The sequence below is a fragment of the Anser brachyrhynchus genome (assembly GCF_964034855.1).
Source record: "Anser brachyrhynchus genome assembly, chromosome: 19".
Taxonomy (NCBI): domain Eukaryota; kingdom Metazoa; phylum Chordata; class Aves; order Anseriformes; family Anatidae; genus Anser; species Anser brachyrhynchus.
This window is the reverse complement of record NC_137712.1, coordinates 8,486,078-8,503,398: the sequence shown is the minus strand read 5'-3', so window position 1 is coordinate 8,503,398 and position 17,321 is coordinate 8,486,078. Positions and strand designations below refer to the sequence as shown.

Genomic DNA, 17,321 nt, shown 5'->3' with positions numbered 1-17,321 from the left:
AAGCAGCAATTCCCCGAGTACAGCTTCCCGTTCAGCTCAGGCTCCAGTTTTAGCTGGGATTTTCTCCCCTGAACGTACCCGAGATGAAGCAAAACCCCTGCACCCCGCCACGCTGGACGTACTGTGTCTGACCTTGGCTCCGAGGAGGGAAGCGGGCATCCGAGGACTGACCCATTTTAATGAACGCTTTGTGCCCACAGCCCTTCTGGGAGCTGTAAAGCTTGTCTTTCCTTCATCCACAGCGGGCAGACCCTGGGCTCAGGACCCACATCACCGGTACAACCCCAGCTGGGCCATCCCAGCTCTCGGTGCTGCCCTTTCCCCCCAGGGGCCTCGCTCAGCTCCCCAGGCAGCAACAAAGCAGAGCCAGCAGGCACCAGATTTCCCCACAGGACCCATCCCAGCCTCCTGCCAGCCCTGACGGACTCCCAGGCCAGCAGCTTCGCATCCCTGCAGTGCCTGCAGCCCCCCACACCCCATTTGGGGTCCCAGCTCCCCTTTCAGAAGGCTCCTGAGCAGTGCTGGGTCTTTCCCCCACGCCCTCCGACAACTTGTGCAGCCCGGTGCTTGTGGCATGCGTTACTCCTTCCTCTGGCTGTGATGCCACCGCCCTCCCCAGGTTGTCCCCACTGATGCAGACCTGACCCAAACCCCAGGCACTGCAATAAAAGAAAAAAAAGCATTTAATTGACCAAATCTCTGCCCAAGGCACCGTGCAAGTCTTCAAGTCTAGCTGGAGGTGGTTAGCAGAATCCAGAGGTATCCAAACCTCACCCGCCTCTGCTGCACAGACAGGACCCAGTTTTCTGAAGCTGTGCCCTGAAGAGCTGAGCTCTGTCACTTAGGGGAAGCCAGAGCACCACGAGAGCCTCACACTGGGAACGCCGTCCCTTTGCCACCCACACAACCCTGCTCAATACCCCACAGACCAGCTCAAAGCAGGGCAAAAGCACCTGGCAGAGCAGCGCAGCTTAAAAGCACCATCAGAAAGCTCTGATCTCACCAGGGCTCCCAGGCCAACCCTCAGCCTCTCCCCCCAGGCTCTGCAAAACCAGGAGATGTTGACAAAAGCAAGCAGAACCCTGCTCATGTATTTTCAGGGAAAAAAAACACAGTAAATTCAAACAATCTGCAGGGGACTAAGTGTTTTCCATTACTTTAATGCATTCTTATCCTAGCAAGGAAAAGAAGTTCAAGTTCCAAGATGGCTTCAAGAAAAGTTAAGAGGAAAAGAGGAGCAGCAGCACAAAAGCACTGAGTAGATGTGGGAGCTGCACAGCTCCAGGGACCGGGGATAATCGCGCCCAGGCTGCACGCGGAGGGGCCACGGCGAGACACCGGCAATGCAGAGGCACGAGCACCTCTCTGGCAGCCCCAGAAACAAAGCGCTGCAGACACCAGTCAAACAGCATCCATTAAAGCCATTTAGCAGAAGCGTGTAGTAAACTGTTCTTATGTAAGCCACTACCGGCTAAGAGCAGTGGTAAAATTCTCTCTGCCTCTTTCTCTCCCCTCTCTCTATATATATCCGCACACACACACAGACAGAGCTCAGCCAAATTAGCTCTGAAGCTAACTGCTTCGTTCCCTGAATTGCACTTAAAGCAGGCTACGCTGCTTGTGGAGCAGCTATTGTACAGAACACATGGCTGCTGACTAAATCAAGACACATACCTTAGAGAGACCTCATTGTACAAGAATAAAGTCAATGATAGGCTGCACCATTTGCCAGTGTAACACTAGAAGAGTTAGGGGAAAAAAAATACCGCAAAGCATCAGTTGTATCCAAGGTTAAGGAAAGGGCAGGATGCTTTTTCAGGAAAGGGGATGCACAGCAATTCATAATGCACTGGTGGCGAAGTTACATTTGTCATTTCCTGCCATCACCGTGCTTCGCTGTGTAATTTTCAAGTAATGTAATCGTGGGGTAAGGGGAGAAACATCCTTCTTGTCTCCAAAGACAGAGATAAAGGAAGCAAAACGAGGCTTAGGAAGCGCAGACAGCGAGACGCCCTGCTGGAGAGGGGACACTGAACTAACTCGAGCTGCCCACGGGCATTTCAGCTGCAGCTCCCCTGCTGCAGCCGGGGAGGGATGCGAGAAGGAAATTAAGTAAAAGAAGTTTCCCAGCTCCACCGAGGGCAGGAGGCTCCCTCGGTGCCCGCACACCTGCAGCCGGGAGCAGAGCATCTCCAGGCTCCCACCACCCCCTAGTGGGCTCCTACCTGTGGCTTCACCGCGCTGCAGGGGGTGCCCCCAGCCATTTTGGGAAGAGATTTAGGCTCTTGGCAAGGTTTTAGGCTCATCATCCACAATGTGTCACATCTCAGATTGGCATGGAGTAGGAAAAGTTGCCTCCCACCTAGAAGGGCTCCTTTAAAGGCAAGGGATGCAGAGCACTGCACGCACTTGGTACCAGCCACCAACTCAAAGCATCTGTTTCCTCAGCCCATTTTAACTTGATCTGCCCTTAAAAAAATAATCCAGCAGAAGTTTCACATAGCTACAGACAGGGCTCTGGCACCAACCAGCCTTTAGCTACAGATCCCCCATCCTCCTTCAACACCCGGGGGGGACAAGAGGCTCAGGAGCCACACCAGGCAGGGAACTGCTGAGTGGCCACAGGACCACAGACCACCTCCCTCAGCCCCAGTGCTTAAACAAACCCATCGCCAAGAAGCCAGCCAAGGTTTATTTCGTGCTTCCTGGCCTGGAAAGGCTTTCGAGCCCCCCAGAGAGAGCAGGAGGGGCGGGCAGCAGCAGGCTGAGGAGCAGGGGGAGAGGCAGCGCCCGACCTGCTCTCCTCTAGCAGCCACCCCCAGAACAGGATGACCTCGATTTATTCCCAAATAATTTCTCTTCAGAGCCCAGAGGGTCAGCACAAGGACTCGGTACCGCCTGCTTTACTATGCTTTTCTCTTCCTCCCCACCCCCAAAATCCCTCCAGGATGCCCGGCGGAGGTAGCTGGCCTGAGACACAGGTTTAGGAGAGCTCCCTAAGACCTCCTCACCCCCCAAAAGCCAGGAAGCTTTGCTAGCAGCCAGCGCCCGGACTCAAAGGCATTTGGCAGCCTTCATCCCACTGCAAATCAGCATGACCTCAGCTCCTACACAGCTCCCGCAGCTCGGGCCCAGACGTCCACTAACCACGCACAGCACCACACACAAACACACATAAGCATCAGAAATAAGGGCTATCAGAGGTTTTGGCAAAAAGAAGCAACTATTTAAAGCAGTCCCTGCTCGCAAGTCCCTGCAAAGCAATTCCACTGATCTCCCACATGTAACATGATTTTCACCTCCAAGAGCCCATTACGAGGCAGCAGCGGCAGCGCTCGGATTCCCAGCCGCTGCTGAACTTAGAAAAAGATGGAGCAGGAAAAAGAGACAGCAGAAAACTCCAGCATTACTTACTGCCCTAGAACAGTGAGCCTACAAGCCAGCAGGAACCCTCCACAGCACTCACCCTGAAAAGAGTTAAGTGCGAGCGAGGCTCAGTTGCCACTCCAAGAGATGGGAAGAAATGCGACAAATTTGAAATATCAGAGCATCCACAGCAATTCATGAGCTAGACCTCGGGGAAGGACAAGTGTTTTACCTTCTCTGGAGGCAACCCCATGATTAATTTCAGGACCATGATGAAGCCATCCCACCGTGGGCAAAGCTTCCATTTATCTCCTGACCCGCCCGACACCTGCAGGGTAAGGGAACAGGAGGGGACACGCTGGTGTCCTGCACCCAGCGACAGAAACACAGCTCTGCAAGAGATGTGCTGCATATTTAGGAGTGTGTTCGTAACCAACATCCCAGGCAAGTAAAAGAGATTTTTTTAGACGTGGTCTCTTCAGCAGCAGTCAGTCACAGGAACAGGATTTGCTCTACAAGATCATGTCTCAGATCTATCAAGACAAATTTCTCTCCTCTAACTTGAGCTGTTACCTACACTACACGCAGAGGGGTTTCTCTGCCTTCTGATATATTTAGAGCAGCGCGCAATTCACACCCAGTCCCTGAAGAAACTACTCTAATCTGAAAATTCAAGGCACTGAACCATGAAACTTCTTGTTACTTTTAATCACTGTAAGGTAAATGTCATTCCTACTGCATCAGGTCTGATTTTCACTGTTACTGCTTGAAACAGACTACCTGGTTTGTTTGGGATTTTTCTGTTTGACCAACCGTGTCTAAGGAAGCCAAACTGCAAACCAGAGCGCTGAAGATGCTCAGTTCGAGAAGTACCATTAACTTATTTATTACAGGTTATTCGCTGAGGGAAAGCTCTGCTGAAAAGGACCGGGAGATGCAGTCAGTCATTTTCCTGCCCTGGCATATCAGACCCGGGGGGAGCAGCCGGTCACTGCCACGAGGTGCAGGAGCAGACCCGTGGCTGGGTGCCCGCCGGGTCAGCCTGCCCGCAGAGCATCTCGATGTGCCGGCCACACGCAGCACAACCCGCCGGCAGCCTCAGCCGAGCCGCGTTACCGTGCAGCATCTCAGACACAAAGTTCGGCAGGTGCTCAAACGATCCTGGGTTCAGACACCCAAACGCGAGCAAGCCAGGAGATGAAGAGATCAACAAAAAGCCCTCCAGTGATCTGGCACAGCGAACACGCCGCCTTCCACGCAGAATCCTGAGCAGTTCGCCCTGAGGAGCGCCAGGCTGATAACACACAAAAGGCTGGAAGGGACGAGGTGCAGCTGGGGCACCCCATCGACACCGACGGGAGCGGGCATCGGGACCGAAGTACAGCACCAAAATCATTCCTGGTCCCATCCCCCTCCCCGCAAAAGACAAAACGGGGAGAGAAAGTCTGCAGGCATGCTGCGACGGAGCCAAGAACCCGAGTTGTGCATGAAGCAAGAGGGAGCGTTAAGGCAAAGCGTGTCGAAATGTGGGCTCGTACGAGACACACAGTCCCTGCCGTTCGCCCAGCCGCCGTGGTACCTCCTCTAGGGCTCAGCAGATAAGTTGGAGCACGAGAGGCAGCACCCATCACTTCGCAGCCCCAGCACTGAGCCTTCGCTCCCAGCTCTAACCGGCAACGGCGGCAGCGCTCAGGCCCTGCTTAAAAAAAAATAAAAAATCCCCCCCCAGCAGAAAAAAATAATAATAATAATTTAAAACCCGAGCAGGCAGCAAGGACAACGCCAGAAAGCCCTGAAACAGCGCCGGGAAGCCGGGTGCGGGGCAGGAGGAGGAGGATGCCGGGGGAGAAGCCGGGCACGGGGGGCTCCGGGCGGCGCGGGGGCGCTGCGGGGGGCTCGGGGGCAGGTGCGGGGCGGGGGGGCGGCACCTACCGAGGGTGAAGAAGGGCAGCTCGGTGTTGTCCAGGTCGTCCTGCACGGCGACGCGGCCGGGCAGCTCGCTGCGGACGAAGAGCAGCAAGCGGGAGTCGGCGGCGGCAGAAGCGGCGGAGGCGGCGGCGGCGGCGGGCGGGGGGGCACCGCTCCAGCTGATGTCGTTCTCGCGGAGCACCGGCAGCGTGGACACCGTCACCGTCTTCACCCGGCACGGACCGGGGGGCTCCCGAGGCGGGGATGCTGCCGGCGATGCCGCCGCCGAGCCGGGCCCTCCGCCCGGCAGCACCGCCAGCAGCAGCAGCAGCGCGGCGGAGCGGAGGAGAGGCAGCATCCGAGCGGCCATACCGGGCCGGGGCCGGGCACGGGAGATACCGAGGAAGGAGCCGAACGAGCCGAGCCCGGCCGCTCCGAGCCGCCCCTGCCCGCCGCCGCCGCCCGGCTCCGCCTCGGGTCCGCCCCCGGCCCCGCCGCCGCCCCCGCCCCGGCCCCGCTCCGAGGCCCAGCGGGGGCTCGCACGGCCCCGGCACGGCCGCAGGCGGCCCCGCTCTGGGGGCCCGGCCGCCTTCCCCCTGCCTCCGGGGCTGCCGCACGGGGCGCCCGTCCTCCCCCCGGCGTGGGGGGCTCGGGGCTTGGCCGCCCCCCGGCTCTACCTGCGCCTTCTGGGCGGCCCCCGGCCACGCAGGGTGGCTTCCCCCTGCGCTCAGTGCCCGCCACACGCCCCCGGTACCTCTCTCCCGCCGCTGTGACTCCCAGCCCGCTGCCTGCCTCACCCCCTGCTTTGCCCTCGTCCCCCCGGCCCACTGCTCCAGCCAAGTCCTTTCTCCCTGCTGCTGCCCTTCGCGGAGCAGCCCTCGCTTTTTCTACTTCATGAGATCCAGGTTTTCCTTCCACATCTTCCCCCCAGTTCTGGCACTGGGAGCTAAGCTCATTGCCACGCGCACCCGCAGGCTCATCGCTCCTTTCAGGCGATGCCTGGCCGCCATGGCACAGATCTGTGCTTCCTGCGAGCTTTTCCTAGTTACTAGCTTTTTGCAGGTGAACGGGCACCTCCAGGGTCCTGGGCACACGAAGATGGCTCACAACGACAAGCCTGGAGCAGACAAACCGGTGACTTACAGCAAAGATTTCTGACCCAGGCTTTAACAGCCAGCGTTTAAATGGGAGCCCGAGGACTGAGCAGTGCCGAGGCCTGATCGCAGATCCCCACATCCACCCATCACAGGGTGCCCCGGTACCATCCGAGGGCTGGAGCTTGTGCTTGAAGACAAACCAGACGAGCTCCACCACTGCAGTTTTGGCTCATGCCTCGAGCCAACTAGCTCTTGCAGCAGGGAAGCTGGAGGTAGGGGGATTGGCTTGGAGGCAAACCCCATTCCTCCGGGCAGAGGGGACACGGCTGGCCCCAGCCCCGCAGCAGCATGAACTGCTGCCCACAGCGAGCGTGACTAACAGAGACAAGGAGCAGCCCACAGCAGTTGTGTGTCAGTGACTCACAACAACAATTTCCGAGTGACTGCTAATCTACCTGATTTTATTTGTAGATGTACAGACAAAGGAAGATGTCAAAACCCTAACAAAGCACGCTTAATGCTCAGGCTTATATTATTTCCACAAGCTAATTAAGATCAATTCATCATACGCCTATTGAGGCAAAACAGCCTTCTGAGATACCTAGGTCATCAAATGTTAAAACCACAACAAGTGCAGAACTGCGCAGGAGATGAAATGCAGCGAACAAACAGCACGAGCACCGCTCCTGGGGCCAGGCCCCGCTCCAGCTCACAGCCTCGACGAGCCTCAGCCCCCGCAGTCAGCATCCGTGTGCATGCGGGGCGTATTTCCAGCTTCAGGAACGAACAGAAATGAAAAAGTGCTCGCCAGCACACAGGCAAGCCATTACAAAACACTTGCTATGGGACCCCAGCTACCTTGGCTCTGCCTAATTGGGAGGGCCAGCATTTCCAGGAGCACTTGAAATGCAAAATCATGCAATAACGCAGTCATACCTATCAGCTGTTAGGTGGGAAAGCTGTAATCATAGGATGTTCCTTCCCTTTTTTTTTTTTTAAGGGGAAAGGGATAGGTTTGGGCCTGGTTTAGGCTGCTGTCAGTACATGTGCTGATTTCTTTTTCCTAACTTTCAAAATTCTTCTAGGAAAAAAAATCAAAGAAACAGTACTGCATAGGCCCCCCAAAATGACATGATAAAACAGTCTAAAAAGTGATGAAGCACATTTTTTAGAACTGGAAATCCCCCCAGAGTGAATCTATTTCTATTTAAGGCCACAGCCCTGTTACTTCGATCTCCCTGCAGCAGACCCACACACATCCCACACTCAGAGACCTTTCTTTGCTGTTGGCTACAGGAGGATCCCACAACCGGCGATGGGCCAGGGGCTGCCGGCAACCCTTGGGCTGTGAAGGGGGTCCAGGGGTGAGCACTGCTGCCCCGGTAATGGGCAGCCCACGCTGGCGTGCGGGTTTTCCTTCTTAGTCTGCAGTGGGTTTGGCAGAAGTGGGAGGAAAACACCTTTTAGCTGTATCCGGATGTCCTCTGATCTGGTATATGCCGTCAAGCAATGAGCTGAATGGTTTTTAGGGTTTGGAGTAGGAAAGTAAAGGTCAGGAGATAGGCTCAAACACCTGCTTTGCCACTGCCACTTCAGGCAAGCCCTGAGGTAACAGAAATAGAGCTGGGAGGGACCTTTAGGGACTGTCTTGTCTATGTCCCTAACCCAGAGACCCACCCAGGCCTGCCGGTATGTAGGATCTTATTTTGCCTCAGTTCCATGTTGGTAAAGTACCGCCAATAGCCAGCTTCTGACAAGCACACAGATCTCTGCAAGTCCTCCTGCACAAACATGGGCACAGCGATAAGGGAGGACTTGCCTCAGACCGCTACCTTTACACAGGCACATTCAGCTTAAAAGTAGCCTGGATCCATCCCAGTGTAAATGCAAATCCGCTTTCATTTTTGTGAGAAAAGGATTCCACCTGCCTTATGGTTCCAGAGGACCGAGCTAAACACTGCACTGTTTGAAAGCCCCCGGTAATATTTGCGAAGTGAAATATTTTAGTCCTGGTTTATAACGGAGGTAATGGATTTCCATTATCCACCCTGAGCAGCATTCAACAGAAAAGTAAATGGCACGAACAGGGTAAAGCACACTGCAGTGAGAAAGTCCCACCTGCCAGTAGGATATCTGAGGATCGCTTACAGGATTTTGCTTAAGTTGCTAAAATTTTTAGTTCAAGCGTGTGCAAACTGTGGCTTCCCAAGATAACAGCAATGAGGTTTCTCTATCTAAGTGAGGTCCACTTCTGATGTATTCCTGTTCTTCATGGATGCAGCCCTTGCTGCTCAGGGAAGCCAGCAGCAACCCGACCACTGAGTGCACCAGGGCCAAGAATAACAAAAGCTGCCATTCCCAGCAAAAAATCAGGGATGGAAGTTGTCTTAGAGTGAAAACATCACATTGACAAGACCCATCTGGCTCGGGTGCGACGGGGTGGAAGGGGACCTGACAGGCTGTCAGGAGGCTCCAGCTCCGTTCATACCTTGGCTGTGAACCCCTTGTGCAGCGTGGGAACCAGCCCGCTCTGGGTCCACCCTCAGAAAGTCAGCGCTCAGGGGGCTGCATCAGCCCCTGCATAACCCAAATGCAAGGAAATAACGTTGTCATAACAGGAAAAAAGGGATACTGAGCTGCAGAAATCATAGCTGTAACAGTCCCAAACATGGGATTTTCAGCACAAAAAAGCACACTTGCTCTGCCTGAGCTGGGCCTTTCTCCATTGTTTAGCCCACCAGTGGGCTGCTATCCACGGAGCAGCCTCTCGAAGCACATGTCGTGTGCCATGCGAACCGGGAGCCTTGGCTGCACCGAACTGTGCCTGCCTCATGCCTGAGCCTGCCCACACTTTCTGAATTTTTCACCTGAGAGGATTTTAGCAGGAACTTGGGCGCTTTCTTATTTCCAAGCAGAGCAGCTCAGCTCCAGGGCTTGCCCCTTCTGTATGACCATCCCAGGTGGGATTCAGGCAAACCCACGGTTTTGCACCTCTCTGAAGAGCTTTGTGCTGAATTTTGCTAGAAAACGCTTAAAATACCTATACTACCTAGGCATAGGAAGGATGGGGAAGGAAAAGTCATTCTCATTTAAAGGGTCACAGGCAAAGCATTCTTAAACCTTCAGTCCTGTGAGCTGGATTTCTGGACACGCAGAACTAATGCATCTTTTATTGGCTGGCACCGAGGAGGAGGTTATTGCAAAAATATCAATAGCAGCTTTCTGAAGTGGTTTTCAATTGGCTCTATTACCAAATATATGTACGTAGAGCAACAATCATTAAAATGTACTACGTATTTACAATATACAGAACAATTTATGTCTGTAACACCTCAAATCGGGCTGCTAGCAAGTGGAGAAAGTCGGAGGTATGATGTAATCAGAGGTTTATATTTCACTCCGCAAGAGTCACCTCGGCATCAATAACTCCGCTACAGAAGCGAGAAGGATTTTTATATTCTGAAGGAAACACCACAAAATTAATTTTGCTCCCAAGCCGCAGTGTAGAAACACTGGTCTTCAGCCATATGGTACCTGACTGTGGTCTGCGACCACATTGCTCAAGCTGTGCTTTTGTCAGCTCTCACGAGTGAAGCTGAAGACAGTCTGGGTCAGCAATTCGGAGAAATGCCTCCCGGGAGAGCGAGCGAGGGGATGCAGAAAGCGCCCTTTGCAATTCAGTAGGTGACATCCTTGCTTCTGGGTTAATGGTGAGCCAACAGACCCCACGCTGTGCTCAGGGCTGCAGGAGATGTCTTCCTGACACAGCATCAAGCGAGGATCTTCCTGGCCACTTGGCAGATAAGCACCCCGAGGGGACGCTTTGCAGAACAGGGGAGCCAAAGCCAGCAGCCAGGAGCAGCTGAGTTCCCTTTCTCCCCCCCCAAATGCAAGTTGGATGCAGTAATTCATTCAGACCCTTTACTGAAACATCTCCACGCACAGGGGAACCATCCCTAAGCTCCTTTCAGAAGATCCTGGGCTAGTAACAGGGGAGGATTAAGAGGGCTGCACAATTTGCACAGCCAGCAAAGGCTTTGGAGCATTTGGGGCCAAGGTACGGAGCAAACAGCTGCGTTACCAGTAACAGCCCTGACTCCCCCAGGGGCAGGTGCCCATCACCCCAGTGTCAGGGCATTTGCTCCTTTTCCTGCTGGGTTGTACCCCCTTGCACCAGCCCCCCCTTTATAACCCACCCTGCCACGCACTGGGGTTTCAGCCACATGTCCCCAGAAGCACATCCAGCTGCTCCTAGGGCTGGAGCGGTACTGAAAGGGGACCTCGCTGACCCCAAGGCAAGCCCTTACCTCAACACCTGGAGCCAGGCAGGTGCCTCGCTACAAGTCCCCCCTCCAGACAGCCCCATGGCCAGGGGGAGGCAGGGACAGCCTGGCCAGCACCCTTACGGAGCAGGAGAGACCCCAAAAACAACTGGAAAGCAACCAGTTGCTCAGGCCAAAGGCTCAAAGCGAGGCTGTTTTGCTGGGAGGGGGCTGCAGCAGGAATGCTCCACACCGAGGTTCCCCCTCCTTCACTGCCACCCTCAGCACTAACAGCCTCCAGCACAGCTCCCTCCTGCCCGAGATGAAAGAAACTTTAAATGCACGTAACTCTTGCACTCTACTTAATTAATCAGTTTGTGCATTACAAGTGAAACTTCTTTGATGCATGAAATATTAAGGAGCAGCAAAGGGAAGGAGAGGGGCGATGGGGGAGGGAGCAAGGCTTGGCTTTCACTGCCAAGAGATGGATGGGCTGAGGGACAGGGGCTAAACTGCAGAGAGCGCAGCTCCGGCAGGACAGCCTGGCATGATAGATGCCAGCGAGCAAAGGATTTTTCCCTGCACTTCTTGCCTCTCAAGCATATGGTTTTTATTCCATGTTCAAGCCCTCCATGCTCAGCCAGGTCAGCTCACACAGGCGCAGGAAGGGGACAGTGCCTCATTAAACTTTCATGAAAAATAATCTCTGGTTGATTCATTGTTTTTTATCTCACGATGGCTGCAAGAGAGTGAAGCGAAATGCATCTTTGGTAAAAAAAAAAAAAAGACAGCTCCATTCTGGAAAAGCCAGCCTGGCTTTTAGTCAGATGAGGCTCTCCCAGAGGATGGGTGAGTAGTTATCTGTGTTACGGGTCTGCAAGTGCCATTTCCACACCGAACTACAGAGGAGAGAAAGCAGAAATCCGCGCACGTCAGGGTGGATATCACAGCAGCCCTTGATAGCGCACAGTGAGAACTCGGTGCCACAGCGCTGGGTGTACAACAGAGCCACTCTGCTCTTAAAAACAAACAACAAAAGCCCTTTTCTCCCAAAGCACCACACTTGATCAAAGTCACCTGTCAGGTCTGCCCCAGAGTCCAAAGCACAACCCAACATCTTCGCTTTCCATCCTGCTCCTTCGGAGCTCGTCTGAGCGCAGGCTGGGCTCTGAGCAGGGGCTGGCAGAGCAGCCCTGCTGGTCCAGAGCCACCCGGCCCTGCTCAGCACCACAACGCCGGGCAGCCCAAGCCCAGCAGCCAGGTACAGCAGGTCCCTCACAAACAAATGGTGATGGTGCAGTCTGCATTAGCTGGGTAAAGGGTAATAAATGAATAAATGGGTTAATTATATCCACCACAGAATTTAATTATACCATCTCTGTTCACTCTGCTTCAGCCAGAATCTCAATTATAAGTCTTTATTTTCAAGGTTTTACAGCTTGGACATAAAAATTTGCTCTGGGCTCAAACATGACACACAAGGTCTTCTGTTCAGGGACTGCTCCAGATTTTTTTTTTTAACCAATCTTTTTAAAAAAGGTCAGGTTGGGGGACCAGATGGCTCAAGGGGAAGGTAATGAAGATGCAGGGCTTTTCTGAAAGAGGTGGCTGGCTGAATCCAGGCAGCTTCACAGAGCTGAGGCATTATTAAAGTGTGGGTGAAACCACGCTCAACTCACCTGTCCCTGGCAGGTGGAAGCCCTCATTGCCAAATGAACACAGGGCTGCTGCTAATTGGCACCCCCAGCACCCATCAGCAGGGACCAGGGGTTGCAGGGCTGGGGCAAGGCACCCCCCAGCCCCCAGGGAGCCAGGCACAGCAGGGCCACGCAGGGGAAGCTCACACAGCCACAGCCTGCACCAAGAATGTGCTCCAGGGCTGCCAGGTGCAGGCTCACTGCTTCCCCCAGCACCACAAGCATCACACCTGTCCCCACCTCCCCCTCCCAACACCCTGCTCCCAGGGGAGAAGGGCTGCAAAGGGGGGCCCCACATGGCTGGAAAAGCAGAAGGGAAATGAAGTATTGCACTTTTTCTGTTATGGTTTTGAAGGTAATTTAGGACCCACCTCCTGCTTTCTGGAGTTGACAGTATTGAAATCCAGTACTTGTCTCGTTAAATGTGCTCTGAAATATTCTGATCATTCTAAAATGTCAATAGTGTTACAGGAAAAAAAAACAAAACATGTTTACCAGCAGCAGAAGCATCTACAGTCTCAGGTCACATCCTCATTCAATCCAAGGTAATTTTTTTTTTTTTGTTTCCTCATTGAGTTAATTAGTTGATTTGCTTTTCCTGCCCAATGCCAAACCCCCACCTCCCTACACATGGAAGCACTGACTGCCAGCAGGGACCAGCTCTCAGCAGCCTCCCTGCCAAGGCTCCTCACCTGCCTGCACAGGCTGCAGCCACCCCCCCCATCCATCCCCTGCTCTCCCTGCAGCACCAGGGCTGGTCCTCCTGGCTAGGCACTGCCTCCTTTCCCAGGAGCACTGCAGGTGCCTGCTCCTCTTCCACAAGCTTTGGCCACCCTGGCACATCCATGTATTTCACAGAGTCCCCCCACAACCCCAGTGCTGGTCTTCTGCACATGCTATGCGTCTTAAATGCACTTGGTAAACTAGAACAAATCTACCTGGTAAGTCAGACTCCAGTAGAGCTGAAAACATTTACCCAACAGATCACAGCAGCTCCTCTTCTAGCTGGTACATCGGAATTTAACCCTTAGAAAACCCTGACATACATCAGCCAGCCAAGTTACTGCTCAGAAGGCTATGATATATAGCAGGAATTACCGGTAATAAAGGAAAAGATATATGGAATGGATTAATCAAATCATAAATTTCTTAGATCTCCGTGGCAGTCCATAAATCAAACTTGGATCTATGCTTCTGGCCCTCACTCTATAATGTGAAATGTAGATGACCTACATAGTGTTTTTTTGTTTGTTTTTTGTTTTTTTTTGTTGTTTTGTTTTTTGGTTTTTTTAGATGTCCAGTTGGACACACCCTGGGTAAATCAAATGTTTTTTCCCAAAAAGATCACTTCCATGTATTGCAAGCTGCACCACTGAGGATGTGTTTTCTGGAAGGTTAAAAAGAAAGCGTATTCCCCCACCAGGAGCTAAACTGGACCCAGAACACAAATTACTGGGCCAGGATAGCCATGGCACAGCTTGGATCAGCTGTAGCTTTTTGAGACAGGGCTCTATAAGCTCAGATAACCACCCTGGACTACCAGCCACCCAGCCTAGTTTTTTGTTTTGTTTTTTAATTTGACCCTATTTTTATGTGCATAGCAGCTGGAAACCCTGGAGGAGAAAATACTTCTGGGACCCCAGAAATCACCAGCCAGTTCACTGCTGAGGTTACACTCCAACCAGGCTGATTTAAAAGAAACCCCTGACTACAGGGAGCAGAATCTGTCTTGTCGCTTATCCACATTTCCATCAAAAGCTCAGAACCACCCCCGTACACCAAAGGCCTCAGCTATCTCAGACTGACCCTTGCTTTCAGCCCACTTGTTTTTCGCACAGTTCCACAGCTTCTGCACCTATTAACTTCTGCTGTTTTGCTGTGCAGGGAGGAAAGCTCTGATAAGACTTCTGCCATTCCTAACACTCACTCGAGCCCTGTCTCTGACACCAGCCCTTGCCTCTGGACCTCTGCTGCCCCAGTCAAATCTGGATTAACAAGCTTGCATCCTAGCCTGGGAAGGTCTCAGCTGCTTTGGTGTGAGATCTTTGCAAAATAAGAGCAACAGCATGCTCAGAGTGAGCCTGCTCCACAGCTCAAACATCAATGTGTATTTACCAGAGGGAGCAGCAGGCTTTAGAAGTTCGATTTCTTTTTGACTGTCCACGAGAGACATGAAACAAGGAGATTAAACACCAGGAATAAACACCTATAAATAAAACTGACTATTTAAGCCCACAAAAGACAGGACATCTGTCATGAAGGCTCCCACTCTCCTCCAGCCCCAGCACAGCAGTGCTTCTGATTTTGTTTACAGCAGCACAGGACAACATCAGAGCATCCACCTTCCCTTTGAACCTGGCTCTTGCTCTGCCAGGCTCTACAGAGATCCCACTTAGACACCAATTATCAAAGTCCTGCCTTGACCAAGAGACTGCAGCTGTGGATTATTGTTCCCCCACCCTCTTCCTTTTCTTTTCTCTAAAAAAATTAAAAAAGGAAAAAAACACTATAAAAAGAAGCGTGTTTGCTTAAAAAGCCACTGACAAAGCTTAACCTGAGCCCAAGTAGGAGAGGGTTAAAAACTGAGATGCTCTTTAGCTGAATACAGGCAGAGGGGCTGCAGCAGGAGGATACAGGCTTTGTGTCTGGCAGCGGATGCCCTCTGTTGGCATCTTTCAGAAATATGATTAGCAATGCAAGCTGGCTGCTCCGAATCGATGCAATTTGTTCATTGTTTATCCTGGGCCACGTGGAACAGCCCTCGGTGCAGGGCCTGAGCTGCGAGCACAATGTAAATGGCAGCCCCTGCTCCCCCTCGCCAGCAGTGCCCCTGGGCACAGGGGGAATATTTGCACACCCTGTGCAGCACAGCAGTGCAAACAGCACGGGGCAGGGACCCACGGGACTCGGCCTGCTTCTGCACCTGCTCTGGTGGTAGCTGTGGTGAGATGCTCACACCTCGCTTTATCCAGGTGCATGCCCTATTGGCCACAGATGCAGGGCACTGGTTTATGCAGGCAGGGCAGTGGCTTTCTGCAGGGAGAAGCTCTGGCAGCAGCTCCACAAAGAGCACCCGAGGCACAGGGGAGCAAGGGCAGCGCAAGAGGAGAGGCAAGGAGCGATGCACAAACAATGATCTTGCAGCAAGCATCAACAATGAGTTTAGAGACTGGGTTTCTGCTCTAAAACTGCTCCTTCCAAGAACATAAGTAAAAACCAAACCACCTCAACTGCCTTACACAGCTACTGCTGCCACCAGGGCTCGTGCATAGGCCAACAGGCTGAAAAATTGCTCTCCAAGGACCAAGCTCTCTCCTGCTCCATGCAGCCCAATAACCACAGCTGTGCTGGGTCCCCCCCAGCCCTCCCACCTTACCTGAGCAGGGCTGGCTGTCGAGAATCCAGGGCATCAGGGAGTTTCCAGAGGCAGCACTGAAAGCCCATCCAGGAGGGCAGTTGGTGGGGCATGACCCAGAGGAACAGCACAGCCACAAAAGCTCTGGAGACAACCCCACGCACAGACAGAAAGAGGCTCATTGCCCTGGTCTGGGCTTAAATGCAGCCCTGCTATGGCTGGGCCAGATGGGGCTCATTAGGGATCGTAAGGGATCGTTAGGGCTCATTAGGGTTCTCCTGGCCTTAACCGTTTCTCAGGTGCAAACTTTTAGGTAGGTCAGGACTAGAAATGATGTCTCCTGCTGCTGGGCTTTGTCCCAGAAACTGCTAAAAGATACATAAGGAGGGCTCCATCTTCAAAATCCCCTTTAATGGCAGTTCAGAGGTGTAATGCTACTCTTCACCCCACCCCCGAAAGTAGCCTCAATGCAGAACAAGCACAACGTTGTTTGTGATTGATTTGTGGTTATTTTATTGCTAAAGAAAGCAAAAGTAAACTCTGAACCAAAGGAGATCATAAGCAGTAAACGATAATTATTCCAGTTACAGTCTCCCTTGTGCATCTCTCCGAGGAGAGTTTATAACAGATTATATGGTCAGAGTGGATTTACCCTTGAAGGAGATCTAAGTGCCTTTCTCCTGAAATGGGTTGGAATCTTGCTTTAATGGTAGATAAAAAACAAGGTGCAGAGAGGACTTGTCTGCATGTGTGTGGGGAGTCTCGTAAATCCTATTTGGGTATATCAGGGATAATCTAAACAGCTGGTAATAATAAATGTGAATAATCTTAAATAAACCCCGTGAAGCCAATGCAAACATTTAAGTCACTTATTCAAAAGAGGCCATAGCAAGATCTGCCTTAAGAAAGGCACATCAAAGAATATCAAAGTTCCTACATCTGAATACAATCGCACTCCTCCTGCTCCGTGACCCAAATTTAGCCGGTCTCTCAATTTCAAGCAAACACTTCCTAGTCAATCTGGTGTTTAGAGGAGAAGCTGCCAACACCCTGAGTTATGGGGGCATTTGGGTACCCTCTTAAATCAGCTCAAAAACGCAAATGAAATTTTGCGGTGATATTTTATGGCTTCATCTCATCGGTGAACGTACGGCTCAGCGTCCTCCTGAACTGCCGGGCTTCCACAACCCAGCCTGCAACGATCCCAAGCAAAGGATGGGGACAAAGACTTTTAGCTCTGCGCAGAGTTTTCAGACCCCACCTCATCCCCTTGCTTTGTGGGAAGGGTAAATTGACGGCTGTCATCCCTTCACCCGCGTTGGGGGAAGGACTTGGTAATGTCTTCAGCTCATGAATATGTAATCTGCTGAATGCCTGTGCAGTACACTTCTAATTGCCTTTGTTCTTGCAGCAGGAAATTCTCAGAGCATCTTATGAGTTTTTCTTTTGTTCAGTCAATTTTCTGAGTCATTCTTTTAGTTTCCTCAAGGTTTAATGGTAGCTGAAATTCTGTTTCCAATAAGTCCAAACAACCTTAGTTTTATGTGTAAAAGTCTCCTGGCTCTCAAAATAGTCTTAATTTAATTAATTCTTAAAGAATGCCTTTAAACTTGAGCAATCATTAAAGAAGTTATTG

The 17,321-nt window shown here is 52.3% G+C and overlaps 1 protein-coding gene across 5 annotated transcripts in view; it reads right to left on the bottom strand.

Annotated features, from left to right (window-relative positions):
• The window catches only part of ASTN2 (astrotactin 2), a 341,061-nt gene extending 324,141 nt beyond the window's left edge, over positions 1-16,920 (bottom strand). Inside the window, exon 1 of one of the 5 annotated variants that reach the window (XM_080561615.1) lies at positions 15,707-16,920. In XM_080561615.1, the coding sequence (XP_080417741.1) occupies positions 15,707-15,740 (34 nt within the window). In that variant the 5' untranslated portion in view covers positions 15,741-16,920. Of the gene's footprint in view, positions 1-5,298; positions 5,751-15,706 lie in introns of those variants that run through there. The other 4 variants (XM_080561613.1, XM_080561618.1, XM_080561614.1 and 1 more) reach the window with 4 other exon arrangements.
• Between the last annotated feature and the right edge of the window lie 401 nt (positions 16,921-17,321).